General features: G+C 48.4%; 1 protein-coding gene across 1 annotated transcript in view; it reads left to right on the top strand.

Moving 5' to 3' along the window:
* Window positions 1–884: 884 nt before the first annotated feature.
* Window positions 885–22,717, top strand: part of MEX3A (mex-3 RNA binding family member A) — a 28,829-nt gene continuing 6,996 nt past the window's right edge. Inside the window, exon 1 of the mRNA XM_060757810.2 lies at window positions 885–2,746. Coding sequence (XP_060613793.2) covers window positions 2,053–2,746 — 694 coding nt within the window. The 5' untranslated portion in view covers window positions 885–2,052. The remainder of the gene's footprint in view (window positions 2,747–22,717) is intronic.

The following is a 22,717-nucleotide window of genomic DNA, read 5'->3' as shown; positions in this document are numbered from 1 at the left end:
GGAAACTAACAAAGACCTGGTTGTGGAACGCGGCATTTGACAACTGATTTAGTTCTTTGCCCACATGAAAGGAGGAGGATGAATGGGATTGTGATGGTGTCGGACGATTTGGCTCTTTTAACTGGGATGATAATGTTTTAATGTGTATGGTGCTGATATTTTAATCGTGTTATGAAGTGGCATTGTGTTGTTATTGTATATTCTTTGTATGTTAACACATGTTGTGAACCGGTCCGAATCCCTCTTTGAAGGTGAGAAGGTCGGTATAGAAAACCTCGAAATAAATAAATAATAAATAAATCTTCAGAGGTCTGTTGGAAGTGAAGCAAGTGGAATAATGTCGGACCTGGGTCTGCTTAAAGCCAGTGTGAATGTTGCAATTAGGAAGCTTGAATACCATTGAGTAGCCGTGACGTTTGCATAGATAACCTCACGAGGTCTCTTCCAACATGGCCATACAGCCCAAAAAACCTACAACAACCCGGTGATTCCAGCCATGAAAGCCTTCGACAACATACTTTGTGGACCTCCAATAGCCCTCCCAACCTCTGAGGATGATACCTGCCAGAGATGCAGGTGAAATGTCAGGAGAGAATGCTGCTAGAGCAGAAAAAACCTTCAGCAAGGCAGCCCTGGGTGTCCTTTGTTTACTGCCTGGATTGAGGTGTTTGGGAAGGCTGGGGATCCCCAGGCTTGGTTGGGGGAGCATCCTTTTGGGGGGTGGGGGTCTCTTTCCTGGTCCCTGCTCCCCCCTCCCAAAGGGGTCTCTCTCTCTCTCTCTCTCTCTCCTCGGAGTGGGGAAGGGGGCGTGCCTGTCACAGGAGGAGGACTCCATCCCCCTCAGACCCCAGGGCTTTCTCTCTCTTTCTTTCTTTCTCTCATTCTCTCCCTTTCTGCAGCCGGAGGGGGGTGGGCTGGGCAAGGCAAGAGCCTCCCTCTTCCTTCCTTTCTTTCTCTCTTTCTCTCATTCCCTCCCTTTTTCCTTCCTTGGCGGAGGAGACCCGGCCGGGCTCTCTCTCTCTTTGTGCGGCTCCTCCTTTTGTCTGCGCCGCCGGCCGCGCCCCCTTCTTTCCCAGAGAGAGAGAGAGAGAAGGGAAGAGGGGTCCTCCTCCTCCCCTGAGAGAGAGAGAGAGAGAGAGACTGAGAGAAGAGGGGTCCTCCTCCTCCTCGGTTCTCCCTCTTTCTCAGAGAGAGAGAGAGACTGAGACAGAGAGAGAGAGAAGAAGAGGGGTCCTCCTCCTCTCTCCCTATCCCTTTCTTCTCTTTCCTCCGCCGAGAAAGGAGGGAAGCTTTGTGTGCCGGAGGAGGAGGAAGAAGAGGAGGAGGAGGAGGGGTAGGTGGGCGGGGGTCTTCTCCCCTCCCAGAGAGAGAGAGAGAGAGGAAGAGGGGTCCTCCTCCTCCTTCTCGGTTCTCCCTCTTTCCCAGAGAGAGAGACTGAGACAGAGAGACTGAGAGAGAGAGAGGAAGAGGGGTCCCTTTCTTCTCTTTCCTCCGCCAAGACAGGAGGGAGGCTTTGTGTGCCGGAGGAGGAGGAAGAAGAGGAGGAGGAAGAGGAGGCGGGGCCGGTAGGTGGGCGGGGGTCTTCTCCCCTCCCAGAGACAGAGAGAGAGAGAGAGAGAGAGAGAGAGAGAGAGAGAAGAAGAAGAGGGGGCTTCTCGTTCGGCGGCGGTGGGGTCCTCCTCCTCCGTTCTCCCTCTTTCCCAGAGAGAGAGAGAGAGAGAGAGAGAGGAAGAGGGGTCCTCCTCTTCCTCCCCTCTCTCCTTCCCTTTCTTCTCTTTCCTCCGCCGAGAAAGGAGGGAGGCTTTGTGTGCCGGAGGAGGAAGAGGAGGAAGAGGAGGAGGGGCCGGCAGGTGGGCGGGGGTCTTCTCCCCCCATCTCTCTCTCTATCCCCTCCCTCTTCCCTCTCTCTCTCTCTTTGTGCCCCTTCTCTTCCTTCTCCTTGCTGGGCTTCCCCTCTTTGTTCCTTCCCCGCCCCCTTTCCTTCTCCTTCTTCTCCTTCTCCTGCTGGAGCTCACCCTCCACGTCCCAGCTCCCCCCTTTGCCCGGTTCGCCATGCCGAGCCTGGTCGTGTCGGGGATCATGGAACGGAACGGGGGCTTCGGGGACCTGGGCTGCTTCCCGGGGAGCAGCAGCGGCAGCAGCAGCAGCGGAGGGAGCAGCAATAGTAGCAACGGAGGCGGCGGCGGCGGGAGCAGCAATAGCGGCGGAGGAATCAGCGTTGTAAGCGGAGGTGGCGGCAGCGGAGGGAAGGAGCGGGCGCTGCTGGAGGACGAGCGGGCGCTGCAGATGGCCCTCGACCAGCTCTGCCTCCTCGGACTGGCCGAGCCCGTCGTCTCCGGGGCCGTGCTGGCGGCGGCGGCCGGGAACGCAGTGGCCGCCCTGGCCGGGGACGACACCCCCCTCTCCGCCCCCAAGGGGCCCACCCCCTCGCCTTCCTCCTCCTCGTCTTCCTCTTCCTCCTCCTCTTCTTCCTCCTCGGTGTCGGTGCTCCCGGCGCCCCCTCCCCCGCCGCCCCCTCCTCCCCCTCCGCCGCCACCTCCCCCTCCGCCCCCTCCGCCCTGCAACACGCCCGGGGCCGGAGCCACCCCCTCCTCCTCCTCCGCCGCCCCCTCCTCCTCAACGGAGGCCGGGAAGCTGTGCGTGCTCTACAAGGAGGCCGAGCTCCGCCTCAAGAGCAGCTCCAACACCACCGAGTGCGTCCCGGTGCCCAGCTCCGAGCACGTGGCCGAGATCGTCGGGAGGCAAGGTGAGCCCACGGGACCCCACGCCACGGGAGAGGGAGAGGGAGAGGGAGGGAAACCCCAGGGAAAGGCAGGCAGGCAGGCAGCCTTTGTCTAGGAAGGGAAGCAGGAGGAGGAGGAGGAGAAGCGCCACTCCCCCTCGCCACAGCCACACACCCGGCAGCAGCAGCAACAACAGCAAGCAGGCCTTTGTCTCCCGGCCCTGGAACAACAACAACACCACCACGCCGGGCAGGCAACACAAGGAGCACCTGCCTCCCCTCCACACCTTCCTTGCCCCCCACCTCTCTCCCTTGCTTCTTTCTTTGTAACTTCTCTCTTTGGCCCCTTCTTTTTTTCCTGTCTAGCTTCTTTCTCCCTCTCTTCCCTTCTTTTTCTCTTTCTACCTTCCTTCTCTCTCCCGTTCTTCTTTCACTCTTCCCCCTCTTCCTTCCTTCCCTCTCTTCCCACTTCCTTCTCTCTTCCCCTCTTCTTTCTTTCTGCCTCTCCCCTCTGCCTTCCTTCTTACCCCCCTCTTCCTCTTTTTCCCTCTTTCTTTCCATCTTCCTTCTCTCTTTGTACCTTCTTTCTCTTCCCCCTTACTTCCATCCTCTCTCTTCCCTCCTTTTTTCTGTCCACCTCTTTCTCTCTCTTTTCCTTTCTTCCCTCCTTCTCCTTTCTCTCTTCCTTCTTTCTCTTTCTACCTTCCTTCTATCCCTTTCTTCTTTCACTCTCCCCCTCTTCCTTTCTTCTCCCTCTCTCGTCCCACTTCCTTCTCTCCTCCCGTCTTCTTTCTTTCTGCCTCTTCCCTCTGCCTTCCTTCTTACCTGCCCCTCTTCCTCTTTTCCCCTCTTTCTTTTCCTCTTCCTTCCTTTTTTCCTGTCTACCTTCTTCTCTATTCCTTTCTCTTCCTTCCTTCTCTCTCTCCCTCCCGTCTTCTTTCTTTTTGCCATCCTTCCTACCTCCCCCTCTTCCTCCTTTTCCCTCTTTCTTCCTCTCTTTCATCCTTCCTTCCTCCCGATCACTCTTTCTACCTTCTTTCTCTTTCCTCTTCCTTCCCCTCACTTCCATCCTTCTTCCTTTTCTCTTTTACTCTTTCCCCTCTTCCTTCCTTCTCTCTCTCTTTCCCTGCTTCCTCCTCTTTCTTTCTTTCTTTCTTTCTTTCTTTTTTTCCCTCCCCTCTGCCTTCCTTCCTTCTTACACCCCCCTTCCTCCTTTTCCCACTTTCTTTCCCTCTTCCTTCCTTCCTCTCTCTCATCCTTCCTTCCCCTTCTTTTTCTTCCACCTTCCTTCTCTCTTCCTTTCCTCTTTCACTCTTTTCCCTCTTACTTCTTTCTTTCCTTCCTTTCTCTTCCTCCCTCCCTGCCTCTTTGTCTGGCCCTGCTTCCCGCCCCTTCGCTCCCTGTCTGCGTCTCTGGGGGCTGCCTGTTGTTGTTGTTATTGTTGTTGTTGTGGCTCCCTCCTTCCCTCTCTCCCTGCCTGCCTGCCTGCCTTTGGCCCCAGGAAAGGGGTCCCGCCTGCTTGAAACTGGGGGTCTCAGCCTTGGCTTTTGTTGTGCAGGAAGAAAGAAAGAAAGGAGGGAAGGAGGGAGGGAGGGGAGCAGAAGGGGGTGTGGTTCCTGGTCGCAAAGCTCCGGCTGCCTTGCCAAAGGGGGTCCCTGCCTTGCCAAAGGGGGTCCCGGCATCCTAAGGGGGCCTGGAAGGAGCCCCCTTGGACTTGGCCATACCCGAGGGGGGGGGTCCCCTTCACCAAGCCCCCTCCCAAAGTCACTTAGAGTTCACCCACAGAGAGAGAGAGGAGGAGGAGGAGGAGGAAAGGGGGCATGCCTCTGCTCTTCTCTTCTCCCCCCTCTTTGTTGAGGGCTCCCCCCCCCCCCAATAAGAGCATTGCAGTCAGAAGCAAAGACTCCTCTTTGTCTCCTTGGGCTGGGGGGGGGTCTATTGGCTGAGGAGAAAGGGACTATTGGGGGGGTGCTTGTTTGGGGGGCACAATACAACAATGCTCCCTCTTCAAAAAAAAAGGGACATTTGGGGTTGTTGGCTTGATTTGGGGGGGTGCGATACCACACGACCCCCCTCTAGACCTTGGAGAGAGAGAGAGAAGGGGTGGGCCGGCCCCTCTGCCGCCTCCCCTCTCCTAAACAAAGGAAAGCAAGGCTCCCGGGCTCATTGTTCTCCCTCCGCACATACACACGCACAAGAAAGGCATCCCCCCTCCCCAAATGGGATTTGCCCCCCAATCAGGAAGACCCACCCCCCTTCCACCCCTCCCTTTGAGTGCACAATTGCCCCAGAGAGACCAGCAAGGCCAAGAAAGGAAAGGGGGGTGGGTGGGTGAGACCCCCTCCCCAGGCAGGGAAAGGGAGGCGCAGTTACACTTCCTTGTCCATGTGCACCAGTGGGGCAGACGGACCCCCCACCCCCCAAATAGCAGCCCCTTCTTCTGCTGGGGTCTCTCTCTCTCACCCCCCTCCTTTGAGTACCCAATTGCCCCAGAGAGACCAGCAAGGCCAAGAAAAGAAAGGGGGTGGGTGGGTGAGACCCCCTCCCCAGGCAGGGAAAGGGAGGCGCAGTTACACTTCCTTGTCCATGTGCACCAGTGGGGCAGACGGACACCCCCCCCCCCCAAATAGCAGCCCCTTCCTCTGCTGGGGTCTTTCTCTCTCCACCCCCCCCCCCCCAACAGAGCTTCCCCACCTTCATTTGTAAAGGACTGGATGCAGTTGTGCCTTCCTTTGGGGAAACGGTGAGGGGATAGATTGGGGGGGGGGGCTGCTGCTTAAGAACAATGGGGTGCCATGGCTGAAGGCCCATCCCATAAAGAGAAGAAGTGTGCCAGGGTGGGAGCCTCAAGGAACAGGACTTCTCCCCTTGCGGTGTTGTGTGGGGAAGGATGCCTTCGGGCCAGGCCATCACATCCGATACCCCTTGTCTTGGCTTCCAAGGGGGGAGCATGCACGGGGGGGGGGGGGGGTGTCTGCATTTTGCTTCCACCTTGAGGAAAGCCACCTGAAGTGTGAACAAGGCCCCAAGACGAGTGCAGTCCAAGAGGAGACCTCACAACCTCTTGCCATAGATGCAGGTGAAAAGTCAGGAGAGAATGCTTCTAGAACATGCCCATATAGCCCGGAAAAACAAACAACAACGCAGTTCTTTCATTGCACCTCTTGACTGCCCTTCTTCCCAGCAGTGAAGAAGGACACACAGGGGAATCCAAGGGGAAGGAGACCACCTCTCCACCCTTATGGGAGAGTTGGCTGGGAAGTCCAAGGTGCTCCTCAAGGCTGGGACAACTCTCCCTCTCCTTCGGAGTGCGTGCGTTGTCCCAAGAGACAGCCTTGTGGACTGCTTTCAGTACTGAAACCAGGCAGTGAGGGGTTCAGCTTAGGGAAGACATGGGCCACCTTCAGCCCTGGTGTTTTGGACTTCCACCATCCAAAACATCTGGAGGGAGGGCCAAAATTGGTCCATGCCTGCCTTAGAGTCACTAGAAGCCAGGAAGGACTCAAAGGCACACCACAACAAGCTCGCTGACCTCATGTCCACAAGGAAGACAGGACTAAACTAAGTTCCATCACAATCAAAGAATGCTAGGGTTGGAAGAATTACACCTGAACATTAGGAAGGACTTTCAGACCATCAGAGCTGTTCAGCCGTGGAACTCTCTGCCCCAAGGTGTGGTGGAGGTTTTTTCTATGGAGGCTGGGTGGCCATCTGTTAGGGGTGCTTTGAACGTGATTGTCCTGCTTCTTGGCAGAATGGGGTTGGACTGGATGATGGCCCACCTGGTCTCTTCCAACCCTATGATTCTATAAGAGACCTCCGGGCCACCCAGTTGGCCATGCCTGCCTTAGGGTCACTAGATGATGGCCCATCAGGTCTGTTCCAACCCTATGATTCTATAAGAGACCTCCAAGCCACCCGGTCCAAGTTTGGCCAGGCCTGCCTTAGGATCACCAGAAGCCAGGAAGAACCCAAAGGCACACCACAACAAGCTCACTGATCTCATGTGCACAAGGAAGCCAGGACTCAACTAAGTTCCATCACAATCAAAGAATGCTAGGGTTGGAAGAGACTTCTGGGATACCCAGTCTAAGTTTGGCCAGGCCTGCCTTGGGGTCACCAGAAGCCAGGAAGAACCCAAAGGCACACAACAACAAGCTCACTGATCTCATGTCCACAAGGAAGCCAGGACTAAACTAAGTTCCATAACAATGAAAGAATGCTAGGGTTGGAAGAGACCTCCGGGCCACCCAGTCCAAGTTTGGCCATGCCTGCCTTAGGGTCACCAGAAGCCAGGAAGGACTCAAAGGCGCACACACAACAACAATTACAAGATCAGTGACCACATGTCCACAAGGAAGCCAGGACTCAACTAAGTTCCATCACAATCAAAGAATGCTAGGGTTGGAAGAGACCTCTGGGCCACCTGGTCCAACTTTGGCCAGGCCTGCCTTGGGGTCACCAGAAGCCAGGAAGGACTCAAAGGCGCACACACAACAATCACAAGATCAGTGACCACATGTCCACAAGTAAGCCAGGACCAAGCAAAGTTCCATAACAATGAAAGAATCCTTGGGTTGGAAGAGACCTTCAGGACCATCCAGCCCAGCAGTAAGGACACCATGTAAGCCCTCCCAAGGAATGGCCACCCCTCCTCTGTTTCAAAACCTCCAGACTCTCGGGCACTGATTTCCATGGAGTAGTGATAACTTTGGGGCCCATCTCACCTTTGGCTCAACCACAGCCATATTTACATGATCAGAGGCCATTGTGAGAAGGGACCACGGTGCAGGAAGGTGTGGGCCGAAGGCAGAAAACCTGAGGGACTCTCCGAGGGGTGCCACAAAAGTGCTTTCCTGCTCCAGACTGGGATGGGAAAGAGTTGTTGCCTGAAACCTTGAGGAGAGGTTAGGCTACCCATCACAACAGGGTCTCACCAGGGGCGGCTCAACCATTACGCAAAGTAAGCATTCGCAGTCCAGTTGATGTTGCCCAGGGGTGCTCTTGAGGCGCCGTTGGGGGAAAATAGACCTTGACATATGTGAGTTGTAGTTACTGGGATGTATAGTTCACCTACAATCAAAGAGCATTCTGAACTCCACCAATGATGGAATTGAACCAAATATGGCACACAGAACTCCCATGACGAATAGAAAATATATATCAGTGATTGGTTGGGGGGGGGGGGGCGCGCCAAAATAGTTTGCTTACCATTGAAAATTACCTAGGGCAGCCTCTGGGTCTCACTCCACACCAAGCAGTGCCCTTGTACCTGTGAGTCTTTTCTTGCAGACCGTCCCGAGTTACAAACATCTAACTCCCATATGACTCCTAGTTAAGAACGGGGGTGGGACGACACTTTAAAAATGTCAGTGTTCCGACTTACATACCAAATTCAGCTTAAGAACAAACTTACAGGACTTGTGTGGTTCATCACTTGGGGTGAGGGAAAACTGGACTGGACTGGAGCCCTTCCTGTCCGACTCACTTGCAAAGAGTGGAAACGGTACCTGGGGTCAGTCCCGGGGCTGTCCTTCTAGTGAAAAGGTGATGTCTGGGCTCCTGCGCAAGTGCCGAGTGTTATTTCCCCCCAAAAAAGTGTTTGCAGGACCTAGAAAGGAAAGGCCCTGATGAGAAAAAAGGTGTAAGAGTTCCCCCCTCGAGAGCCGGGGAGGGGGCCGGAGGCCTGCCCAGTTCAGTTCCCACCGAGGAGGCCATTATTATTATTACGTGGCCCCAATGGGATTAAGCCCACCACCAGCAGGAGCGCTGGGGGAGGGGGCGGGTGCTCCCTGGCAACGGATAATCCCCTTTGAAAGCCATTCAAAGAGGCAGGCTGCTTTGCATCTACCGGTCAGTCGGCCGGGGATTGCCAAAGGCAGACCACTCTTAGATTTCGCAGGGTCAAAGCCTTGGGCCTGGTGGACTTTGGCAAGCAGGAGATCCTCCTGCTTCATCTTCTCCCATCACATTTTGTCCCAATGTGTCACAACTGTCCCAGGTTCTCACTTTTCCCTCCGACTTCCTGCCTTTTCTACTTCCCAGCAGCCTCGGGCAAAAGCAACAAGACAAACCTTCCCTAGCTTTCCTTCCTTCCTTCCTTCTGGCATTGTATGACACATTCCAGGAACAAAGGGGCCTTCTACGCTGCCATATAATCCAGATTATCAAAGCAAATAATAATAATAACAATAATAATAATAAACAACTTTATTTATACCCCGCTACCATATCCCCCAACAGAGACTCGGGGCGGCCTTAATAATAATAATAATAATAATAATAACAATAATAGTAACTTTATTTGTACCCCGCCACCATCTCCCCCAATGGGGACTCAGTGCGGCCATAATAATAATAATAATAATAATAATAATAATAATAATAATCTTTTATTTATACCCCGCCACCATCTCCCCCAACGGGGACTCGGGGCGGCCTTAATAATAATAACAACAATAATAATAATAAACTTTATTTATACCCCGCCACCATCTCCCCCAACAGGGACTCGGAGTGGCCTTAATAATAATAATAATAATAATAATAATAATAATACCTTCCTTCCTTCTGGCATTGTATGACACATTCCAGGAAGAAAGGGGCCTTCTACACTACCATATAATCCAGATTATCAAAGCAAATAACGATGATAATAATAATAATAAACTTTTATTTATACACCAGCACCATCTCCCCCAACAGGGACTCGGGGTGGCCTTAATAATAATAACAACAATAATAACAACTTTATTTATACCCCGCCACCATCTCCCCCAACGGGGACTCAGCGTGGCCTTAGTAATAATAATATTATAATAATAATTTTAAAAAACCTTCCTTCCTTCTGGCATTGTATGACACATTCCAGGAACAAAGGGGCCTTCTACACTACCATATAATCCAGATTATCAAAGCAAATAATGATAATAATAATAATAAACTTTATTTATACCCCGCCACCATCTCCCCCAACGGGGACTTAGGGCAGCCTTAATAATAATAATAATAATAATAACAACAACAACTTTATTTATACCCCGCCACCATCTCCCCCAACGGGAACTCAGCCTGGCCTTAGTAATAATAATAATAACAATAATTTTAAAAAACCTTCCTTCCTTCTGGCATCGTATGACACATTCCAGGAACAAAGGGGCCTTCTACACTACCATATAATCCAGATTATCAAAGCAAATAATAATAATAAACTTTATTTATACACCAGCACCATCTCCCCCAACAGGGACTCAGTGTGGCCTTAATAATAATAATAATTATTATTATTATTTTTAAAAACTTTATTTATACCCTGCCACCATCTCCCCCAACGGGGACTCGGAGCAGCCATAATAATAATAATAATAATAATAACAACAACAACAACAACAACAACAACAACAACAACTTTATTTGTACCCCGCCACCATTTCCCCCAACGGGGACTCAGCGTGGCCATAATAATAATAATAATAATAATAATAATAAAAACTTTACTTATACCCCGCCACCATCTCCCCCAACGGGGACTCGGGGCGACCTTAATAATAATAACAATAACAACAATAATAATAACTTTATTTGTACCCCACCACCATCTCCCCCAATGGGACTCAGCGTGGCCATAATAATAATAATAATAATAATAATAATAATTTGTACCCCTAACTTACCCCAAAAGTGGGACTTAAGGTGTCTTACAAATTAAAATAAATCCAGTACAAATAAAACCTAATAAAAGCCCCTATCTCCTAATAATAATAATAATAATAATAATAATAGTTTATATCCCCCTTCCCAGAATTGGGACTGGGGGCAATTTACAAACAAACAAAAATCCAGTTGAAACAAAAAGTAATAATAATAATAATAATAATAATAATGTTTGAATTATACGGCAGTGTAGATGCCGATAATCCAGTTCAAAGCAGATAATCCGGATTTTACATGGCGGTATCAATAGGCCCTCCTCAGAGGAAGGCTCTTTCCTTCAACACTGCCATATAAAATCTGGATGCTCTGCTCTAAACTGGATTATATGGCAGCGTAGACGCCAACAATCCAGTTCAAAGCAGATAATCTGGATCTTATTCCCCAAAGGAAAGGCCCAAACCGCTTAAGCGCCAATTCTGAGGAGAATTTGGGTCTTTTTTCGAGTGATTTCCCCTCGGATTTTGTCACCAATAGTTTCTATATTATCATCATTATTGTTATTATCCTTTATCTATTATTATTATCATTATAATTATTCACAAATCAAGAGTTTTATGAGCATGCCTTACAAGCGAGGCTCACAGGTTGCTCCTTCCGGAAGCTTCTGCCAAGTTTTCCCTCCAAAACCACGCCAAGACCAAGCTTTGCTCCTTGATTGGCTCCTCGGCCTGTCAATCTCCTTGAAGCCTGCTTTGGGATTGGCCCTTTGGGTTCTCCATTCTCAGAAGCCACGCCCCTTTTCCACGCTGTGAAATTTACCTCAAAATCTCCTTAGAACAAACAAGGCAGGCGTCTACGCTTCTTGATTGGCTCTCTGGCTTGTCAATCTCTTTGAAACCTGGGTCCCTGCTTTGGGATTGGCTCACATCCTCAGAAGCCAAACCCTTTTGCCAATCTTGGAAATTCTCCTCAGAACAAACAAGACAGGTATTTTTGCTTCTTGATTGGCCCTCCAGCTTGTCAATCTCTTTGAAACCTGGGTCCCTGCTTTGGGATTGGCTCACTTCCTCAGAAGCCACACCCCTTTGCCAATCTTGGAAAGTCTCCTCAGAACAAACAAGACAGGCATTTACGCTTCTTGATTGGCTCTCTGACCTGTCAGTCTCCATGAACCTGGTTTTCCTGCTTTGGGATTGGCTCACAACCTCAGAAGCCACACCCCTTTGCCTATCTATGCGAAATTTATCTCAGAGGTGTTGGAAAGTCTCCTCAGAACAAACAAGACAGGCATCTTCACTTCTTGATTGGCTCCCCAGCTTGTCAATCTCCTTGAAGTTTGGGGTCCCTGTTAGGGATTGGCTCCCATCCTCAGAAGCCACACCCCTTTGCCAATCTGTGTGAAATTTAACTCAGAGGTGTTGGAAAGTCTCCTCACAACAAGACAGGCATCTTCGCTTCTTGATTGGCTCTCCGGCCTGTCAATCTCCTTAAAGCCTGAGGTTCCTGCTTTGGGATTGGCTCCCATCCTCAGAAGCCACGCCCCTTTGCCATTTCCCCCCAAATTTCATCTTTTTGAGTAATGGCGGCTGAAGGGAATGGAGGCCTCAATGGCTGAGGAGAAGGACAAGGCCCAGAGACACAGGAGAGGCCTCGCAACGGGAGAGTAATACCGAAATGCAGCCCTTAAAAGGAAAGTAAGACACAGAATGGCAAACCTCACACAGTTTGTCTTCTAAAAACATCTTTAGTTAGTGAAATGGCAGCTCACCATGGTTTTTAGTCAAAGTAAATTACTTACTTGATTTTTCTTGTTGCCAGTTGCTTGAAAATACCAGTTAACTGAGAGTCTCCTGTGTATATGGATATGATTTGGAAATAAACAAATAAATAATAATAATAATAATAAGTCGTCTGAGGGCTGAGAAGGGCAATATACAAACAAATAAATAAGGAAATAAATAAGGAAATAAATAAATTTATTATTATTATTATTATTGTTATTATTAGTCGCCCGAGGGCTGAGAAGGGCGGTAAACAAATACAGTAAGTAAATAAATAAATATTATTATTATTACTATTAGCAGTCTGAGGGCGGTAAACAAATACAGTTAATAATAATAATAATAATAATAATTAGTCACCTGAGAGCTGAAAAGGGTGGTATACAAATAAATAAATAAATAAGGAAATAAATAAATATATTATTATTATTAATATTATTATTAGTCGCCTGAGGGCTGAGAAGGGCGGTAAACAAATACAGTAAATAAATATTATTATTATTATTATTAGTCACCTGAGGGCTGAGAAGGGCGGTATGCAAATACAGTAAATAAATAAATAAATAAATAAATAATAATTATTATTATTAGTCGCCTGAGAGCTGAGAAGAGCGGTATACAAATACAGTAAATAAATAAATAATTATTATTAGTTGCCTGAGGGCTGAGAAGAGTGGTATACAAATACAATAAATAAATAAATAATAACAATTATTATTATTATTATTATTAGCCGCCTAAGGGCTGAGAAGGGCAGTATACAAATACACTAAATAAATTAATAAATAAATAATTATTTTTGTTGTTATTATTAGTCTCCTGAGGGCTGAGAAGGGTGGTATACAAATACCATAAATAAATAATTAAAATATTATTATTATTATTAGCCGCCTGAGGGCTGAGAAGGGCGGTATACAAATACAATAAATAAATAAATAATAATTAGCCACCTGTGGGCTGAGATGGGTGGTATACAAATACAGTAAATAAATAAATAAATAATAATTATTATTAGTCGCCTGAGGGCTGAGAAGTATACAAATACAGTAAATAAATAAAATAATAATAATAATAATAATAATTAGTTGCCTAAGGGCTGAGAAGGGCAGTATACAAATACAGCAAAAAAATAAATAAATAAATAGTCGCCTGAGGGCTGAGAAGGGCGGTTATATAAATACAGTAACTAAATAAATACATTATTATTATTATTATTATTATTATTATTATTATTATTATTATTGAAGATCTACCCATTTCCATTTGTGCCAGTTAACAATCTGCTGTTGTTGCTGTTGCTATTGTAGCTGTGGTGGTTGTTGTTGTTGCTGCTGTTTCTATTATTATTATTATTATTATTATTATTATTAAAGATCTACATTGTGCAGTTAACAGATGATGATGATGATGATGATGATGATGATGATTGAAGCTATATCAGTCCCCATTTGAGCAAGTTAACAGTCTGTTGCTGTTGTTGTTGTTGTTGTTATGGAAGATCTACCAATCCCCATTTGTGCCAATAACAGTATATTACTGTTATCATCATCATCATCATTATTATTATTATGAAATATCTACCAATCTCCATTGTGCAATTAACAGATGCTGATGATGATGATTGAAGATTTATCGATTCCCATTTGAGCCAGTTAACAATCTGTTGTTGTTGTTGTTGTTGTTGTTATGGAAGATCTACCAATCCCCATTTGTGCCAGTTAACAGTCTATTGCTGTTGTTGTTATTATCATTATTATTATGGAATATCTACCAATCTCCATTGTGCAGTTAACAGATGATAATGATGATGATTATTGAAGATTTATCAATCCCCATTTGAGCAAGTTAACAGTCTGTTGTTGCTGTTGTTGTTATGGAAGATCTACCAATCCCCATTTGTGCCAGTTAACAATCTATTGCTATTATTATTATTATTATTATTATTATTATTATTATTGAATATCTACCAATCTCCATTGTGCAATTAACTGATTATGATGATGATGATGATTGAAGATTTATCAATGCCCATTTGAGCAAGTTAACAATCTGTTGTTGTTGTTGTTGTTGTTGTTGTTGTTGTTGTTATTGTTATGGAAGATCTACCAATCCCCGTTTGTGTCAGTTAACAGTCTATTATTATTATTATTATTATTATTATTATTATTTTATTTTGTATACTCTCCTTTTTCTCTCCAAAAATGAGACTCAGAGTGGCTGATAGTCAAACCAATATAATTTTTAACCTAAAAGTATACATACATCAAATCAGAATTAAATACTCTTGGTCTGAAAGATAAACAGTTCAAATCGTGATCTGCCTACCTGTCTCTCTTTCTCTATAAATGGTAATGATCTCAGCCAATTTTTTCAAAAAATGGGGGCAAATCTGCCCCTCCTGAATGCTTCCAGGGGAGACAATGCCTCTTTGTTTGCTGCCGGCCAGAAAAGAAGTGTATGTATTCTAAGGAGGAGGAGGAGCGGAGGGTCTTTGGATTTGGCCCCTTTCCTGTATTGCTGGCCCTTGATGTGAGATGGGAGAAAAGGAATTTTTGGGGGGTGGGGGGTGAGAAGAAAGCATGGAAAATGCCTCAGAAACCCACCCTCTTGGTCGTCTTTCTGATCGTCTTGTTCAGTATACAGACTGTCCCCAGGTTACGAACAAGAGAGATTCTGTTCTGTAGGTTTGTTTCTAAGTTGGATTTGGATGTAAGTCAGAACAGAGACATGTTCTAAGTGTAACTCAAGGTTGGTTCTTAAGTTGGATTTGTATGTAAGTCGGAACAGAGACATGTTCTAAGTGTAACTCAAGGTTGGTTCTTAAGTTGGAATTGTATGTAAGTCAGAACAGAGACATGTTCTAAGTGTAACTCAAGCCCAGGGGCGGCTTGTCCATTATGCGATGTAAGGGGTCGCAGAACACTTTTTTTTGCCAGGGGTGCAGAGGCACCTCTGTAAATGCCCCCCGACTGCCACTTGAGGAGCTCCCCCTCAGCTCACAACAGCCCTAGCAGTCCAGGGGGAGCCTTGGCTTTCTTGCCTCGCTGCCGGGCGATCCTCTTCCCAAAGGGGCTCACCTAGCCCCTCTCGTTCCTGCTCCACCTGGCCACCAGGTGCACGAGCATAGCTGGCACTCAATTGTTCTCCACGTTCAATCCCTTCCCCATGACCGGCTCCCTTTCCCGATCCCCCGGCACTCCACCCGCCTCCTTTCCCCAATCCACAGGTGGGCCAAGGGGCCCCACATCAGGTCTGGAGGCGTGTCTGAAGACCCCAGCGTGCGCACCAAAAGTCACCTCTTCTCCTGACTTTCTCTTCAGCCATTGGGCCCAAGAGAGAGAGAGAGAGAGAGCCCCTCCGGCTGGAGGTATCTCCCACCTCCGCTCCCTCCTTTGTTTTTGCGCCTACCTTCAGGAAAGGTGGGCATCTCCACCTCTCTCTCTCTCTCTCTCTCTCTCTCTTGGTCCCAATGGCTGAGGAGAAAGTCAGGAGAAGAGGTGACTTTTGGTGCACACGCCGGGGTCTTCAGGCAAACCTCCGGACCCAAAGTGGGCCAGGCAAGGGAGCAAGTGCGGCAAGTGTAGTTACTGGGATGTATAGTTCACCTACAATCAAAGAGCATTCTGAACTCCACCAATGATGGAATTGAACCAAATATGGCACACAGAACTCCCACGACAAACAGAAAATATATATCAATGATTGGTTGGGGGGGAGGGGTGCCAAAATACTGTTTGCTTACTGTTGAAAATTACCTAGGGCCACCTCTGCTCAAGCCACATATATATATGGCTTTGGATTGCGTAGGGATCCCTTTGTGGTGTTTCCCTTGCTGTCTGTGCCCCGGTTTGGAAGATTCCCCCTTCCTTTCTGTCCCTGTGAGAATTGGATTTTGGAAAAATGTGGCTTGTTGTGGGAACAAAGATTGGCGGTAAAGCTTCAGTGGAGAGCGCTTTTCCCAGGATAATAACACCTCACAACCTCTGAGGATGCTTGCCATAGATGCAGGCGAAACGTCAGGAGAGAATGCCTCTAGACCATGGCCATATAGCCCGAAAAAACCTACAACAACTCATTCACACCTAGCTCCAGCAGACAAGAGTCCTTTGTCCCACCCTGGTTATTCCACAGATATATAAACCCCTTTTTCCTAGTTCCAACAGACCTCACTACCTCTGAGGATGCTTGCCATAGATGCAGGCGAAACGTCAGGAGAGAATGCCTCTAGACCATGGCCATATGGCCCGAAACAAACCTACAACAACACATTCACACCTAGCTCCAGCAGACGAGTCCTTTGTCCCACCCTGGTCCTTCCACAGATATATAAACCCTTTTTCCTAGTTCCAACAGACCTCACTACCTCTGAGGATGCTTGCCATAGATGCAGGCGAAACGTCAGGAGAAAATGCCTCTAGGCCATGGCCATATAGCCCGAAAAAACCTACAGCAACCCAATAATAACTATCCTTCCCTTCCTAGAAGGGGATTCCTCTCGCTTCCTGTTGTCTCGGCCCCGTTCTTAACTGTGAGTCCAATGTTTGTAACTCGAGGACGGACTGTATCTGGGGAAGGATGCTGTGGAGAGATCTGCATCGGCCTCAATATGCGCTTTTGTCTCAGACACGCTGCTCCCACCGCCTTCCGTGAAGGGAGCGCGCAGCAAGCACGTGTGCGAGGCCGCCATCGCAACAGCGACACACCCACTCCATCCGTATGTAGTATGTGCCGCGTCTGGCGTGTGTCTCTCCGGGATGCGCACCTCCTCACTGCTGCAGACGCGGAGATGTGTGGGAAACAATGGCCTTGCGGGCTGGGAAACCTCCAAAGGGCATGTTTTTTAGATCCATCTGCCTGCTTACCTGCGGAAGTCTCCCAATTTGAACCAGATCTGCATGAGCGCTGCACCAGGTGCAGAGGTGTAGCAATGCAGGAGAAAGAGGGCATCCGTGCTTTGCTCCCATCATCATTCTGTCCTCCTGTCAAGTCTCTTTTCAGTTTCTAACGTTTCGGAGAGTGAAGGATTCGATATGCTTTGTCTTGGAATGCTATGGAGATCCGAAACAGCAGCAATTCAGGGTTGGCCCTTGGGAAGTAGCTCCTCTCCGTCTGACTCCTGTCTAAATGCCAAATAAGACAATTGATTTCACTTGTCCATGTATGGCCCACATACATAGATAACACGGTGCCCCCATTTCTGTTTTTTTTTTAGTGTCCCTCACCCCAATACAGGAAGCCTCCCAGTGACAAATGAGAGGTTTGGTGTAAGTCAGAACAGGGACATTTTCTAAGCAGAACTCCATCTATATAAATAGAAATGTCATGTTCGTTTGTGGGATTAACAGAACTCAAAAACCACTGGATGAATTGACACCAAATTTGGACACAAGACTCCTACTAACCCAGCGGTTCTCAACCTGGGGGTCGCTTGGCCATTTTGGAGGGGTCGTTTGGCCATTTTGGAGGGGTCGCGAAGCCGCATTGGCTGGCCACGCCCCCTCCAAAATGGCAGCCGACCCCCTGAGCCACTGGCACTCCCGTGCGTGAAGCCGTCCGCCTGTCCGTCATCTCCTTCTGATGGCAGAAGGAGGTGAGGGATGGGCGAGTGGCTCCTTGGGCGCCCCTTGCTTGCTTCGCTCTCCCGTCGGCAGGCAGGGGTGCGGAGCAGGCGGGGGCTCTTCGTTGCAGGTGAACTATAAATCCCAGCAATTGCATCTCCCAAATGCCAAGGTCCGTTTCCCCCAAACTCCACCAGTGTTCACATTGGGGCATATTGAGTATCTGTGCCAAGTGTGGTCCAGATCCATCATTGTTTGAGTCTGCAATGCTCTCTGGATGCAGGTGAACTCCAACTCCCAAACTCAAGGTCAGTGCTCACCAAATCCTTCCAGTATTTTTCGTTGGTTGGAGTTCTGTGTGCCAAGTTTGGTCCAATTCCATCACTGGTGGAGTTCAAAATGCTCTTTAATTGTAGGTGAACTATAAATCCCAACCCCACCAGTATTCAAATTTGGGCATATTGGGTAATGTAAGGTAAAAGTTTTCCCCTGACATTAAGTCCAGTCGTGTCCAACTCTGGGAGTTGGTGCTCAATTTCTAGGCCAAAGAGCCGGTGTTGTCCATAGACACCTCCAAGTTCATGTGGCTGACATGATGGCATGGAGCGCTATCGTTGGGTATTTGTGCCAAATTTGGTCCAGTGAATGAAAATACATCCTGCATTTCAGATATTTACATTATGATTCATAACAGTAACACAATTACATTTAGGAAGTAGCAATAATAATAATAATATTATGGTTGGGGGGTCACCACAACGTGAGGCGCTGTATTAAGGGGTCGCGGCATTATATGAAGGTTGAGAACCACTGTACTAACCCAAGGAGTGACCATCACTCAAAAAAGTGATTTTGTCATTTGAGAGTTGTAGTTGCTGGAATATATGTCCCAGCAATATGTCCCTAAACACACTTTAGTAGTGATCTAGGATTGTCCGCACACGCTACCCCTCTCCAAAATTTCTATCCTGTTTATAAGTCACCTGGTCACGCCCAGCATTATTTTTTTTAATTATAATTATTACATTTGGCCCTGCCATAGGTTTTTAATACAAACAATAAATAAAACTTGTGTTATTTTTAATGTTTATTGCTATTTTCTGTTTATGAGTTTTATTTATTGTTTGTATTACTGTTGCTATTGTTTTTGTTGTTGTGTTGTGGGCTCGGCCTTATGTAAGCCGCACCGAGTCCCTTGGGGAGATGGTAGCGGGGTACAAATTAAAATATTATTATTATTATTATTATTATTATTATTATTATTATTATTATTTATAGTTCACCCACAATCAAAGAGCATTCTGAACCCCACCAACGATGGAATTGAACCAAACTTGGCACACAATTTGCCCATGACCAACAGAAAATACTGGAAGGATTTGGTGGGCAGTGTCCTTTGGTTTTGGAGTTGTAGTTCATCTACATCCAGAGAGCACTGTGCACTCAAACAATGATGGATGTGGACCAAACTCTACACGAATACTCAATATGCCCAAATGTGAACACTGGTGGAGTTTGGGGAAAATAGAATCTTAACATTTGGGAGTTGTAGTTTCTGGGATTTATAGTTCACCTACAATCACAGAGCATTCTGGACCCCACCAACGATAGAATTGGTCCAAACCTCTCACACAGAACCCCCATGACCACCAGAGTGGGCCACAGCCACACGTGGCAGGGGACGGCTAGTATGTATATGTGTGTGTGTGTGTGTGTATTAGATTGCATCGGAAAGGGTGAACAACACCCTTTTCTCTTCTGTGCCTCTGTTCAGAAGATTTCTCGCACTTTCTGTCCCTGTGAGAATTGGATTTTGGGAAACAAGGATTGGAGATAAAGCTTCTATAGAGACTCCTCTTCCAAGAGTGGATTTCTCTTCCTAGAAGTAGACTTCTTGCACTTCCTCTTGTCTCACCCCTGTTTGTAACTATAAGTCAGATGTTTGTAACTCGGGGATGGCCTGTATATGGATTGTTTTGGTATTTTGTTCAGTATATATAGAAATAAATGTTTTCTGGACATCTGTCAATCGATTCTGACCAAGCCAGTTCCCCAAACCCAGAGGGACCCAGTTGGGAGAAGACACCATTGTTTGTGGAGCTCTTCCTTTGGTCTTGCTCTTCAGGGCTGCAAGGCCACGAATGGGCTTCATGAAGCTTGGCTCACTTTCTCACTTGGCTTTCCTGGATGAGGTCTCTCTTCAGGGAGTCTCTGCAGTATCTGAAGTGAAGCTGTTGCCTTTGATTTATGATGAGGTGGCCTTGAGGGGTCAGGATGGCCAGCCTAACAATGGCAGCCAACTTGAGTGACACCATAAGAAGGAGAATGGCCCTCAGTGGCTGCTCGGTGGCATGGTTCTAGGCCAACCCCAGAATTAGGAGCAGCCTCTGAGTATCTGATTTTGGGGTTCATGGGAAGGGGAGTACTGGCTTTGCTGGTGGGCAGATGCTAGTCTCCATAGGGCTTTGCTCAGATCCAGTAGAACTCCTCTTACGTTCTCATGTTCTTCATTCTTGCAAATGGTGGCATTTCCTCCCTCCAGATGTTGTGATGGTGGCTGGCTTGTTTGGCTTCAAAATGGGACTGGACCCATTTGTGGTGACCGGTGGGTCTTCCAAGGGGAGGGCCCCCCATGTCCTCTTTGTGAAGATGGCCTCATTGTGAGCCTCCTTTCAAAACTGTCTCCAAACCATTACAACAGTAGGTTCTTGGGAGAGCTCTGGTGTTGTACAAGGAGGTTGCTGTGAATTCCCCCCCCCCCCCCCCGTGTGACTTGGAATACAGGCCAGATTCACCAGGGAGATCCAACTCTTGGGGTGTACCTTACCTTCCTGGTCCCCTCCTTCCTTCCTACCTGGCTCCATCACAACAGTAGGTTCTTCAATGAGCTCTGATGTTGTACAAGGAGGTTGCTGCACATTCCCTTCCATTTGGGTTGGAACACAGGCCAGATTCACCAGGGAGATCCAACTCTTAGGGTGTGCCTTCGTTACCTTCCTCATCCCCCCCTCCCCTTCCTGCCTGGCTCTATCACAACAGTAGGTTCTTCAATGTGCTCTGGTGTTGTACAAGGAGGTTGCCTTGTGTCTTTGAATACAGGACAGATTCATCTGGGAGATCTAGCTCTTGGGATGTACCTTCCTTATCTTCCTTCTCCCCTCCTTTTTTCCTGCCTGCCTCCTCCCCGCCATCACAACAGTAGGTTCTCAGGTGTGCTCTGGTGTTGTACAAGGAGGTCCCTTCCATTTGGGTTGGAACATGGGTCAGATTTACCAGGGAGATCCAGCTTTTGGGATGCGCCTTCCTCACCTTCCTCATCCCCCCCTTCCTTCCTGCTGGCTCCACCACAACAGTAGGTTCAGTGTACTCTGGTGTCGTACAAGAAGGTTGCTGTGAATTCTCTTCTGTGTGACTTGGAATAGAGGCCAGATTCACCATGGAGATCCAGCTTTTGGGGTGCAACTTCCTTGGTCTTCTCTTCCCCCCATCACAGTAGTAGGTTCTCCTGGTGTGCTCTGGTGTTGTACAAAGAGGTTGTGGAACATTCCCTTCCAGGGAGATCCAGCTTTTGGGGTGCACCTTCCTTGGTCTCCTCTTCCCCCATCACAGTAGTAGGTTCTTCTGGTGTGCTCTGGTGTTGTACAAAGAGGTTGTGGAGCATTCCCTTCCAGGGAGATCCACCTCTTGGGGTGCACCTTCCTTGGTCTCCTCTTCCCCCATCACAATAATAGGTTCTTCCGGTGTGCTCTGGTGTTGTACAAAGAGGTTGTGTAGCACTCCCTTCCATTTGGGTTGGAATACAGGCCAGGGAGATCCAGCTTTTGGGGTGCACCTTCCTTGGTCTCCTCTTCCCCCATCACAAGAGTAGGTTCTTCTGGTGTACAAAGAGGTTGTGGAGCATTCCCTTCCAGGGAGATCCATCTCTTGGGGTGTGCCTTCCCAGTCCCTCCACTCACTCACCCACCCACCCACCCTCCTGTCCCCTCCCTCTCTGCGGCTTCTGCCGCTGCCCTGTTGTCCTCTTGCCGGGGCACGGAGCCAACCAGCTCGGGGCCTCCCCTCCCCACCTCCTCCTCCTTTTGTCTTCTGCCTGTCCCCTCCCCCTTTTCTCCTCTGCTTTCTCCTTCTTCTCCCCGTCCCTCTTTATTTCTGCCTTCTGCAGAGTGGGCTGCACCGCTGTCCCCACCCCCTTCCCTCCCTCCGTCCTTTCCCTAATCACCACCGTCCTTCAGCCCCCCTCCCTTGCCCCACGCCTGCATTTGTCCCCAATTCCATCCCCAGCTTCCCTCCATCTGCTCTGCGCCTGGGCTTCCCTCCATCCACCTCCATCCCCCACTTCCTTTGTCTCCTCTCCTCCCTCGGTCTCCATGACCCCTTTGTTTCACCTTCCTCCCTTCCCCACCCGCCCCCATTGCCTTGCCATGGACCACCGCCCTGCCCTCCCTCTGCCCCTCAATGCCAACCTGGAGGAAGACCCCTCCCATGGCCTGCATTGGCCTGCATTGGCGTGGCATTGTTTGGAGACCTGGACAATGGGAAGGTTCTCCGTATACGCGTTTTGCAGTGCAGATCTTCGGCCCCCAAAGCACGAGACAAAGAGAGAAATTGGTCCACAGAAGGCAGACCCCTTCCCCCCAACTCTATTTCTGTCTTGTGGATTGGCCTGCATTGGCGTGGCATTGTTTGGAGACCTGGACAATGGGAAGGTTCTCCGTATACGCGTTTTGCGGTGCAGATCTCTGGCCCCCAAAGCACAAGACAAAGAGAGAAATTGGTCCACGGAAGGCAGACCCCTTCCCCCTAACTCTATTTCTGTCTTGTGGATTGGCCTGCATTGGCGTGGCATTGTTTGGAGACCTGGACAATGGGAAGGTTCTCCGTATACGCGGTTTGCGGTGCAGATCTCCCGGCCCCCAAAGCACGAGACAAAGAGAGAAATTGGTCCCCCTTCCCCCCAACTCTATTTCTATCTTGCATTTTTCTCTTCACCTTCCAGACTGGAA

Source organism: Anolis sagrei, chromosome 12 (genome assembly GCF_037176765.1).
Source record: "Anolis sagrei isolate rAnoSag1 chromosome 12, rAnoSag1.mat, whole genome shotgun sequence".
Classification (NCBI taxonomy): Eukaryota; Metazoa; Chordata; class Lepidosauria; order Squamata; family Dactyloidae; genus Anolis; species Anolis sagrei.
This window is presented reverse-complemented; position numbering and strand designations above follow the sequence as displayed.